This window comes from Acipenser ruthenus, unplaced genomic scaffold, assembly GCF_902713425.1.
Source record: "Acipenser ruthenus unplaced genomic scaffold, fAciRut3.2 maternal haplotype, whole genome shotgun sequence".
Lineage (NCBI taxonomy): Eukaryota > Metazoa > Chordata > Actinopteri > Acipenseriformes > Acipenseridae > Acipenser > Acipenser ruthenus.
Genome location: NW_026708843.1, coordinates 111,615 through 122,382, shown reverse-complemented (window position 1 = coordinate 122,382; position 10,768 = coordinate 111,615). Strand labels below are relative to the sequence as shown.

At 46.7% G+C, this 10,768-nt stretch overlaps 1 protein-coding gene across 1 annotated transcript in view; it reads left to right on the top strand.

The window, feature by feature from the left end:
• LOC117409981 (E3 ubiquitin-protein ligase ZFP91-like) overlaps positions 1-9,496 on the top strand; it is a gene marked incomplete in the record, with an annotated part of 13,919 nt that extends 4,423 nt beyond the window's left edge. The window contains 5 exon segments of the mRNA XM_059021866.1: positions 728-778; positions 886-964; positions 3,505-3,619; positions 4,611-4,710; positions 8,157-9,496. Coding sequence (XP_058877849.1) covers positions 728-778; positions 886-964; positions 3,505-3,619; positions 4,611-4,710; positions 8,157-8,649 — 838 coding nt within the window.
• Positions 9,497-10,768: the final 1,272 nt, after the last annotated feature.

Below are 10,768 nucleotides of genomic sequence, written 5' to 3'. Positions count from 1 at the left end.
CCGCCCAGGAAGTGAGAGAGAGGGGAGGGGGAAACCGCCCAGGAAGTGAGAGAGAGGGAGGGGGAAACCGCCCAGGAAGTGAGAGGGGGGGAGAGAGAGGGAGAGAGAGGGAGAGAGAGAGAGAGAGAGGGAGAGGGAGAGGGGGGAATCACCCAGGAAGTGAGAGAGAGAGGGAGGGGGAAACCGCCCAGGAAGTGAGAGAGAGAGAGAGAGAGAGGGAGAGAGAGGAGAGGGGGAAACCGCCCAGGAAGTGAGAGAGAGGGGGGGGGCAGGGGGGAACCGCCCAGGAAGTGAGAGAGAGGGGAGGGGGAAACCGCCCAGGAAGTGAAAGAGGGGGGGGCAGGGGGGAACCGCCCAGGGAGAGAGGGAGAGGAAGGGGGGGGGGAGAATAGAGGGCTTTCTGTTCAAGAGTTCTGCAGGTCCTGCTGAGAGAGAGAGAGAGATCGATAGCGAGATCGATAGCACATTGTACAGCACCCCATTTTATAGTTTACCTGAAGCGTTCACTGACGTTAAAAAGGTAACGCTGTCACTTTTACGAAAACGTGTCGTTTTTTTTTTACCACTTGATTTATTTGCAGAGACACGAGACTGGCAGCGATTTTTAATTTAAAAAAAAAAAAAAAAAAAACGTTTTTTTTTCTTTTTCTTAAAACCTCGTCTCGCGTGCAGCTTCTCTCCTCCATATCAGTCCTGCTGTTTGACTGTCCGGGTTTTTTTTTCCCAGGAGAGGCAGGAGAAGGAAAGACGACAAGAGCCCTCGACTCCCGAAACGCAGGTGAGATTCTATGATTTTAGAGCAGGATTGTCCAATCGCGGTCCTGGAGGGGCAGTTCCCGCTTTATCCATTTCCTGTGCTGAGTTCTGCTTCCTGTCACCTGACAGGAAGAAGCCGCCTATCCAGTATGTGCGTTGTGAGATGGAGGGGTGTGGGACAGTGCTGGCACACCCCCGTTACCTTCAGGTAAGTGGTACGACCCAGATCAAACAGACCTGCGAAGAATGTGGGCTGTTGCACTGAATACTTTAAATGGGGGAGGTTTGCATAATCATGTGACATTTTTTGTGATTTTGCTCTAAAACGTTGTTGCAATTTTTTTTGGGGGGGGGGGGGGTGGGGGTGGATGGCTGATTTAATTTTCTACATCTATGTATTTATTTATATCTTTTAAATGGGGTGAAAAAAATGACTGCAGATTTCATTGTCTATATTTATGTATTTATTTATATCTTTTCAAATGAGAAAATAAATGATTGCAAATTTCATTGTCTAAATTTTAAAAAACGAAAAAATGTATATACAGACGTGCTCAAATTTGTTGGTACCCCTCCACAAAAAACGAAGAATGCACAATTTTCTCTGAAACAACTTGAAACTGACAAAAGTAATTGGCATCCACCATTGTTTATTCCATATTTAATAGAAATCAGACTTTGCTTTTGATTTTTTATTCAACATAATATTGTAAATAAGAAAACAAATGAAAATGGCATGGACAAAAATGATGGGACCGCTAACCTAATATTTTGTTGCACAACCTTTAGAGGCAATCACTGCGACTTCTGCACCTGTTAACAGGTAGTTTGGCCCACTCTTCCTGAGCAAACTGCTCCAGCTGTCTCAGGTTTGATGGGTGCCTTCTCCAGACTGCAAGTTTCAGCTCTTTCCATAGATGTTCGATAGGATTCAGATCAGCACTCATAGAAGGCCACTTCAGAATAGTCCAATGTTTTGTTCTTATCCATTCTTGGGTGCTTTTAGCTGTGTGTTTTGGGTCATTATCCTGTTGGAGGACCCATGACCTGCGACTGAGACAGAGCTTTCTGACACTGGGCAGTACGTTTCGCTCCAGAATGCCTTGATAGTCTTGAGATTTCATTGTGCCCTGCACAGATTCAAGGCACCCTGTGCCAGGCGCAGCAAAGCAGCCCCAAAACATAACCGAGCCTCCTCCATGTTTCACTGTAGGTATGGTGTTCTTTTCTTTGAAAGCTTCATTTTTTCATCAGTGAACATAGAGCTGATGTGACTTGCCAAAAAGCTCCAGTTTTGACTCATCTGTCCAAAGGACATTCTCCCAGAAGGATTGCGGCTTGTCAATATGCATTTTAGCAAATTCCAGTCTGGCTTTTTTATGTTTTTCTTTCAAAAGTGGAGTCCTCCTGGGTCTTCTTCCATGGAGCCCACTTTCGCTCAAAAAGTGACGGATGGTGCGATCAGAAATTGACGTACCTTCACCTTGGAGTTCAGCTTGTATCTCTTTGGCAGTTATCCTTGGTTCTTTTTCTACCATTCGCACTATCCTTCTGTTCAATCTGGGGTCGATTTTCCTCTTGCGGCCGCGCCCAGGGAGGTTGGCTACAGTTCCATGGACCTTAAACTTCTTAATAATATTTGCAACTGTTGTCACAGGAACATCAAGCTGCTTGGAGATGGTCTTGTAGCCTTTACCTTTACCATGCTTGTCTATTATTTTCTTTCTGATCTCTTCAGACAACTCTCTCCTTTGCTTTCTCTGGTCCATGTTCAGTGTGGTGCACACAATGATACCAAACAGCACAGTGACTACTTTTCTCCATTTAAATAGGCTGAATGACTGATTACAAGATTGGAGACATGTGTGATTCTAATTAAAGAAACTAATTAGTTTGAAATATCACTATAATCCAATTATTTATTATCTTTTCTAAGGGGTACCAACAAATGTGTCCAGGCCATTTTAGAATATCTTTGTAGAATAAGCAATAATTCATCTCTTTTCACAGCTTCTTTGCTTTATTCTATGACATACCAAAGGCATGCAAGTATACATGATAAAATAGCTTTTAATTTCATCACTTTTCAGGAGGAATGAAGCATTATTTCAATGAGCTGTAAGGGTACCAACAAATTTGAGCATGTCTGTATATATAGGGCAGCAGTGTGGAGTAGCGGTTAGGGCTCTGGACTCTTGACCGGAGGGTCGTGGGTTCAATCCCAGGTGGGGGACACTGCTGCTGTACCCTTGAGCAAGGTACTTTACCTAGATTAGATTATTATTATTATTATTATTATTATTATTATTATTAATAATAATTTCTTAGCAGACGCCCTTATCCAGGGCGACTTACAATTGTTACAAGATATCACATTATTTATACATACAATTACCCATTTATACAGATGGGTTTTTACTGGAGCAATCTAGGTAAAGTACCTTGCTCAAGGGTACAGCAGCAGTGTCCCCCACCTGGGATTGAACCCACGACCCTCCGGTCAAGAGTCCAGAGCCCTGACCACTACACCAAAAAATAATGTGATATCTTGTAACAATTGTAAGTTGCCCTGGATAAGGGCGTCTGCTCAGAAATAAATAATAATAATAATAATAATAATAATAATAATAATAATAATAATAATAATAAAAATGGAGAAAATAAAATCTAGATTTTTTTTTTTTTAAAGAAAAGAATATAGAAAATAAATAAAGCTCGTCTTGTTTTTTGTGTTTTTTCATGTTCCAGCATCACATCAAGTACCAGCACTTGCTGAAGAAGAAGTATGTGTGTCCCCACCCGTCCTGCGGCCGGCTTTTCAGACTCCAGAAACAACTCCTGAGACACGCCAAGCACCACACAGGTAACGCCGGGACACCTGGAAAAAAACCACAGCGCCTTCCCAAGCCAGGGAATACTGGGATCAGCCCACAGCGCCTTCCCAAGCCAGGGAATACTGGGATCAGCCCACAGCGCCGTCCCAAGCCAGGGAATACTGGGATCAGCCCACAGCGCCTTCCCAAGCCAAGGAATACTGGGGTCAGCCCACAGCGCCTTCCCAAGCCAGGGAATACTGGGATCAGCCCACAGCGCCTTCCCAAGACAGGGAATACTGGGATCAGCCCACAGCGCCTTCCCAAGCCAGGGAATACTGGGATCAGCCCACAGCGCCGTCCCAAGCCAGGGAATACTGGGATCAGCCCACAGCACCTTCCCAAGACAGGGAATACTGGGATCAGCGCCTTCCCAAGCCAGTGAATACTGGGATCAGCCCACAGCAGCAGGCAAAAGCATCGCATCACCCTGTAGAATTAGCAGACTACAGCAAAGTGTAATTCTGTGCCGTGATTTTACTCTTAAAGGAAACCGTGTTCACGTTCTTTTGCGAAATCGTTCCTCTCCGTTTGTCGGACTCGCAGCTTGCTCTTAATGGATTTCACTCTTATAAGCAAATCTTTTTAACTGTAAGTCTAACTGCTCTTAATCGAAATCGCTCTCAAAGACGGCATTATTTACTGTACTTCTTGGCTGAATTCGCTTCTAAATTCACTACAGACTTGAATGTGTTTTATAACTGCTCTGATCTGTAATGTGATATTCTGTAATGTGATATTTTATAACAGCTGGATAAGGGCGTCTGCTAAGAAATAAATACATAATAATAATATATGAACATAATTTAGATCTTTTTGTTTAGTCGGGTGGTTAACGAAGCCAGACCCAGTTATCCTAACGATGTTGTGAATGAGGGGGTTAATGTAACGGAGATGATGCCAGTTAGCAGTGCTCTTAGATGGTCGTTGGCGCTTCGTGGGTTAATAATGTTGGTGCTCCTCGTTGTTGTTTGATTGTAGATCAGCGAGACTATATCTGTGAATACTGCGCCCGGGCTTTCAAGAGCTCCCACAACCTGGCCGTGCACAGAATGATTCACACAGGAGAGAAGCCACTACAGTGAGTGCAGCTGCAGTACCTCAAACCCTGAGCCCTGACCCTCAACCTGACCCTCAACAGAGCTCTGAGACAGCCTTCTATCCCTATCCCTATCCCTGACCCTCAACAGAGCTCTGAGACAGCCTTCTATCCCTATCCCTAACACTGACCCTCAACAGAGCTCTGAGACAGGCTTCTATCCCTATCCCTAACACTGACCCTCAACAGAGCTCTGAGACAGGCTTCTATCCCTATCCCTAACACTGACCCTCAACAGAGCTCTGAGACAGGCTTCTATCCCTAACACTGACCCTAAACAGAGCTCTGAGACAGCCTTCTATCCCTATCCCTAACACTGACCCTCAACAGAGCTCTGAGACAGGCTTCTATCCCTATCCCTAACACTGACCCTCAACAGAGCTCTGAGACAGGCTTCTATCCCTATCCCTAACACTGACCCTCAACAGAGCTCTGAGACAGGCTTCTATCCCTATCCCTAACACTGACCCTCAACAGAGCTCTGAGACAGGCTTCTATCCCTATCCCTAACACTGACCCTCAACAGAGCTCTGAGACAGGCTTCTATCCCTAACCCTAACACTGACCCTCAACAGAGCTCTGAGACAGGCTTCTATCCCTAACCCTGACCCTCAACAGAGCTCTGAGACAGGCTTCTATCCCTATCCCTAACACTGACCCTCAACAGAGCTCTGAGACAGGCTTCTATCCCTATCCCTAACACTGACCCTCAACAGAGCTCTGAGACAGGCTTCTATCCCTATCCCTAACACTGACCCTCAACAGAGCTCTGAGACAGCCTTCTGTCCCTATCCCTAACACTGACCCTCAACAGAGCTCTGAGACAGGCTTCTATCCCTATCCCTAACACTGACCCTCAACAGAGCTCTGAGACAGGCTTCTATCCCTATCCCTAACACTGACCCTCAACAGAGCTCTGAGACAGCCTTCTATCCCTATCCCTAACACTGACCCTCAACAGAGCTCTGAGACAGGCTTCTATCCCTATCCCTAACACTGACCCTCAACAGAGCTCTGAGACAGGCTTCTATCCCTATCCCTAACACTGACCCTCAACAGAGCTCTGAGACAGGCTTCTATCCCTATCCCTAACACTGACCCTCAACAGAGCTCTGAGACAGGCTTCTATCCCTATCCCTAACACTGACCCTCAACAGAGCTCTGAGACAGCCTTCTATCCCTAACCCTATCACTGACCCTCAACAGAGCTCTGAGACAGGCTTCTATCCCTATCCCTAACCCTGACCCTCAACAGAGCTCTGAGACAGGCTTCTATCCCTAACCCTATCACTGACCCTCAACAGAGCTCTGAGACAGGCTTCTATCCCTATCCCTAACACTGACCCTCAACAGAGCTCTGAGACAGGCTTCTATCCCTAACCCTAACACTGACCCTCAACAGAGCTCTGAGACAGGCTTCTATCCCTATCCCTAACACTGACCCTCAACAGAGCTCTGAGACAGGCTTCTATCCCTATCCCTAACACTGACCCTCAACAGAGCTCTGAGACAGGCTTCTATCCCTAACCCTAACACTGACCCTCAACAGAGCTCTGAGACAGGCTTCTATCCCTAACACTGACCCTCAACAGAGCTCTGAGACAGGCTTCTATCCCTATCCCTAACACTGACCCTCAACAGAGCTCTGAGACAGGCTTCTATCCCTATCCCTAACACTGACCCTCAACAGAGCTCTGAGACAGGCTTCTATCCCTAACCCTAACACTGACCCTCAACAGAGCTCTGAGACAGGCTTCTATCCCTAACCCTAACACTGACCCTCAACAGAGCTCTGAGACAGGCTTCTATCCCTATCCCTAACACTGACCCTCAACAGAGCTCTGAGACAGGCTTCTATCCCTAACCCTAACACTGACCCTCAACAGAGCTCTGAGACAGGCTTCTATCCCTATCCCTAACACTGACCCTCAACAGAGCTCTGAGACAGGCTTCTATCCCTATCCCTAACACTGACCCTCAACAGAGCTCTGAGACAGGCTTCTATCCCTAACCCTAACACTGACCCTCAACAGAGCTCTGAGACAGGCTTCTATCCCTATCCCTAACACTGACCCTCAACAGAGCTCTGAGACAGGCTTCTATCCCTAACCCTAACACTGACCCTCAACAGAGCTCTGAGACAGGCTTCTATCCCTATCCCTAACCCTGACCCTCAACAGAGCTCTGAGACAGCCTTCTATCCCTATCCCTAACACTGACCCTCAACAGAGCTCTGAGACAGGCTTCTATCCCTATCCCTAACCCTGACCCTCAACAGAGCTCTGAGACAGGCTTCTATCCCTAACCCTAACACTGACCCTCAACAGAGCTCTGAGACAGGCTTCTATCCCTATCCCTAACACTGACCCTCAACAGAGCTCTGAGACAGGCTTCTATCCCTAACCCTAACACTGACCCTCAACAGAGCTCTGAGACAGGCTTCTATCCCTATCCCTAACCCTGACCCTCAACAGAGCTCTGAGACAGGCTTCTATCCCTATCCCTATCCCTGACCCTCAACAGAGCTCTGAGACAGGCTTCTATCCCTATCCCTAACACTGACCCTCAACAGAGCTCTGAGACAGGCTTCTATCCCTATCCCTAACACTGACCCTCAACAGAGCTCTGAGACAGGCTTCTGTCCCTATCCCTAACACTGACCCTCAACAGAGCTCTGAGACAGGCTTCTATCCCTATCCCTAACCCTGACCCTCAACAGAGCTCTGAGACAGGCTTCTATCCCTATCCCTAACACTGACCCTCAACAGAGCTCTGAGACAGGCTTCTATCCCTAACCCTAACACTGACCCTCAACAGAGCTCTGAGACAGGCTTCTATCCCTATCCCTAACACTGACCCTCAACAGAGCTCTGAGACAGGCTTCTATCCCTATCCCTAACACTGACCCTCAACAGAGCTCTGAGACAGGCTTCTATCCCTAACCCTAACCATTAGCCTTAGTGTTGTTTATTATTATTATTATTATTCTCATCAATCCCTCTGTGTCTCTCTCCTCCCCATTATATTTAATGCTGCTATGATGATGGTGATGGTGATGAATATTACTCTCCCCACTCTGACCTGCACAGTAGAAATCTCAGTCTGTATCTCTCTCTCTCTCTCTCTCTCTCTCTCTCTCTCTCTCTCTCTCTCTCTCTCCCCCCTCTTCTCTCTCTCCTTTCCTCTCTCCCTCTCTCTCTCTCTCTCTCTCTCTTTTCCCCCCTCCCCTCTCTCTCTCCCCCCTCCCCCTCTCTCTCTCTTCTCCCCCTCTCCTCCCTCCCTCCTCCTCTCTCCCCCTCTCTCTCTTCCCTCCCCTCCTCGCCCTCCCCTCGCCCCCTCTCTCTCTCTCTCTCTCTCTCTCTCTCCCTTCCCCCCCTCTCCCCCCTCTCTCTCTCTCCCCCTCTCTCCCCCCTCTCTCTCTCTCTCAGGTGTGAGATCTGCGGCTTCACGTGCAGACAGAAGGCCTCTCTGAACTGGCACATGAAGAAACACGATGCCGATGCCTCCTACCAGTTCTCCTGCAGCATCTGCGGCAAACGCTTCGAGAAGAAGGACAGCGTGGTGGCGCACAAAGCCAAGAGTCACCCCGAGATCCTGATCGCCGAGGCCCTGGCCGCCAACGCAGGGGCCCTCATCACCAGCACGGGGGCCCCCGGGGGGGAGGAGGAGGAGGGGGGCGGGGTGGTGCCGGGCCCCGAGGGGCTCCTGCTGTCCTGCGACCCCCTGGTGATCTGCGCGGAGGAGATGGGGCCCCCCAACGCCAGCCAGCTGGGAGTGGAGAGGCTGGTTATGGACCCCCAAGCGTTGAGGTCGGACGCCCGGATTTTGGGCTCCAGCGCCGGGCTGATTGTGGACGCAGAGGCCCTGGGGGCTGCTACGGAGGTCCTGATTGAGAATTCGGGGCAGCACCTCCTGCCTTGAGGGGGGGTGGCAGGGGGGGGTCATGAAGGAGCCGCTGAGGGAGGGAGGGAGGGGGGGCAGACAAGGGAGGGAATTTTTTAAGGTTTGATTTTGAATTTATTTTTAAAAACATCACCACCACTAAAAAATAAGGCGATTCGACTGCCCCTCCCAAATCTACACCCCATCCACACCCCCACACCTCCCTTTTTTCATTTGACTGTCGGAGAAAAACCAACCGTCTTTTTGACTGTTATGTTGCTTTTTTGAAAAGCAGAAGAAGGAAACATAGAAACACATGAAGATTAATTTTGACTGGACGTTCTGGAGAAGATTTCTTTATTATTATTATTATTTTTAAATAAAGATAATAAATAATAATAATTAAAAAAATATATATAGGCTTTATCAACCCTCCTCCCCTAAAAATGAGGGAACCCTCATGGCTTGGGACTGGGGTTCAAGAGACTGGGTTTTGGGGCCACCCCGCGGCGCACCCCAGGCAGGGAGACTCGGGGTTTGATACAAAACCTCAAACTAGGTCCCCTGCCGGGACGGGGGGGGGGGGGGGTCTCCTGGAACCAGATTTCAAAACCGCAGCTCCTAAAAACGTGGCTTCATATTCCCTCTGCTTTATTCAATAGAGACATCGACTGTGTAGAAATTCTTCATAACTTAAAAAAAAAAAAAAGTGTAATTTATTTTATATTCTCCGAGCGGCTTCCAATTTTTAATTTTTTTTTTAATTTCTTTTCCAGAAATATTGTCAAGAGGGGAGCGAGGGTGAATTACAACTTTTGTTTTGAAAAAACCCTGTTTAAATATGTAAAAAGTTCAACAGATCTTATTAAAATAACCCTTAACGTTACACGAGATATTGGTGGGTGTTTTTTTTTTCTTATAATATTATTATTATTATTATTATTATTTATTTCTTAGCAGACGCCCTTATCCAGGGCGACTTACAGTCGTAAACAAAAAATACATTTCAAGAATCACAGTACAAGTATTAAGAACATAAGAAAGTTTCCAAACGAGAGGAGGCCCCATTCAGCCCATCTTGCTCGTTTGGTTGTTAGTAGCTTATTGATCCCAGAATCTCATCAAGCAGCTTCTTGAAGGATCCCAGGGTGTCAGCTTCAACAACATTACTGGGGAGTTGGTTCCAGACCCTCACGGTTCTCTGTGTAAAAAAGTGCCTCCTATTTTCTGTTCTGAATGCCCCTTTATCTAATCTCCATTTGTGACCCCTGGTCCTTGTTTCTTTTTTCAGGTCCCCTGGGTCGACATTGTCAATACCTTTTAGGATTTTGAATGCTTGAATCAGATCACCGCGTTTGTTCAAGACTGAACAGATTCAATTCTTTCAGCCTGTCTGCATACGACATGCCTTTTAAACCCGGGATAATTCTGGTTGCTCTTCTTTGCACTCTTTCTAGAGCAGCAATATCCTTTTTGTAACGAGGTGACAAGAACTGAACACAATATTCTAGGTGAGGTCTTACTAATGCATTGTAAAGTTTTAACATTACTTCCCTTGATTTAAATTCAACACTTCTCACAATATATCCGAGCATCTTGTTGGCCTTTTTTATAGCTTCCCCACATTGTCTAGATGAACATAAACTCCTAGGTCTTTTTATATTTGTATTAATAATTGTATTAATGCAATTAAGAGCAAGATAAATACAACGACTTCAGTTCTAGCAAGTACTTGACAAAATATGATTCAATAACGGAGCAGATAACAGTGTCAGTGATAGTTACATCAGGATATAATTCAATACAAAATACTACAGATTAAATAACACTTGTGACAGATTACAGTACTCTACAGGATTAAATGCAGTAAAATAGGGAGCAGATAAGAGCAAGTAAAGCGCATTTAAGGAAGAGTGATAAAGTGTCCAGAGGGAAAAGAGGAGTTCTACAGGTGCTGTCTGAAGAGGTGAGTCTTGAGGAGGCGCTGGAAGATGGTCAGGGACTGGACTATATTCAATAGCTCTGAGCTTGAGCCAGCTCTGCAGAAATCAGGCTGATGATCAGGCGAGGGTCGCTGGTATCCATCGGGCTGATTTTTACCCTTCAGAGCAGAACGAGTGAAGAAACAGCGGCTTGGGGTTTGTGTGGATCACTGTGT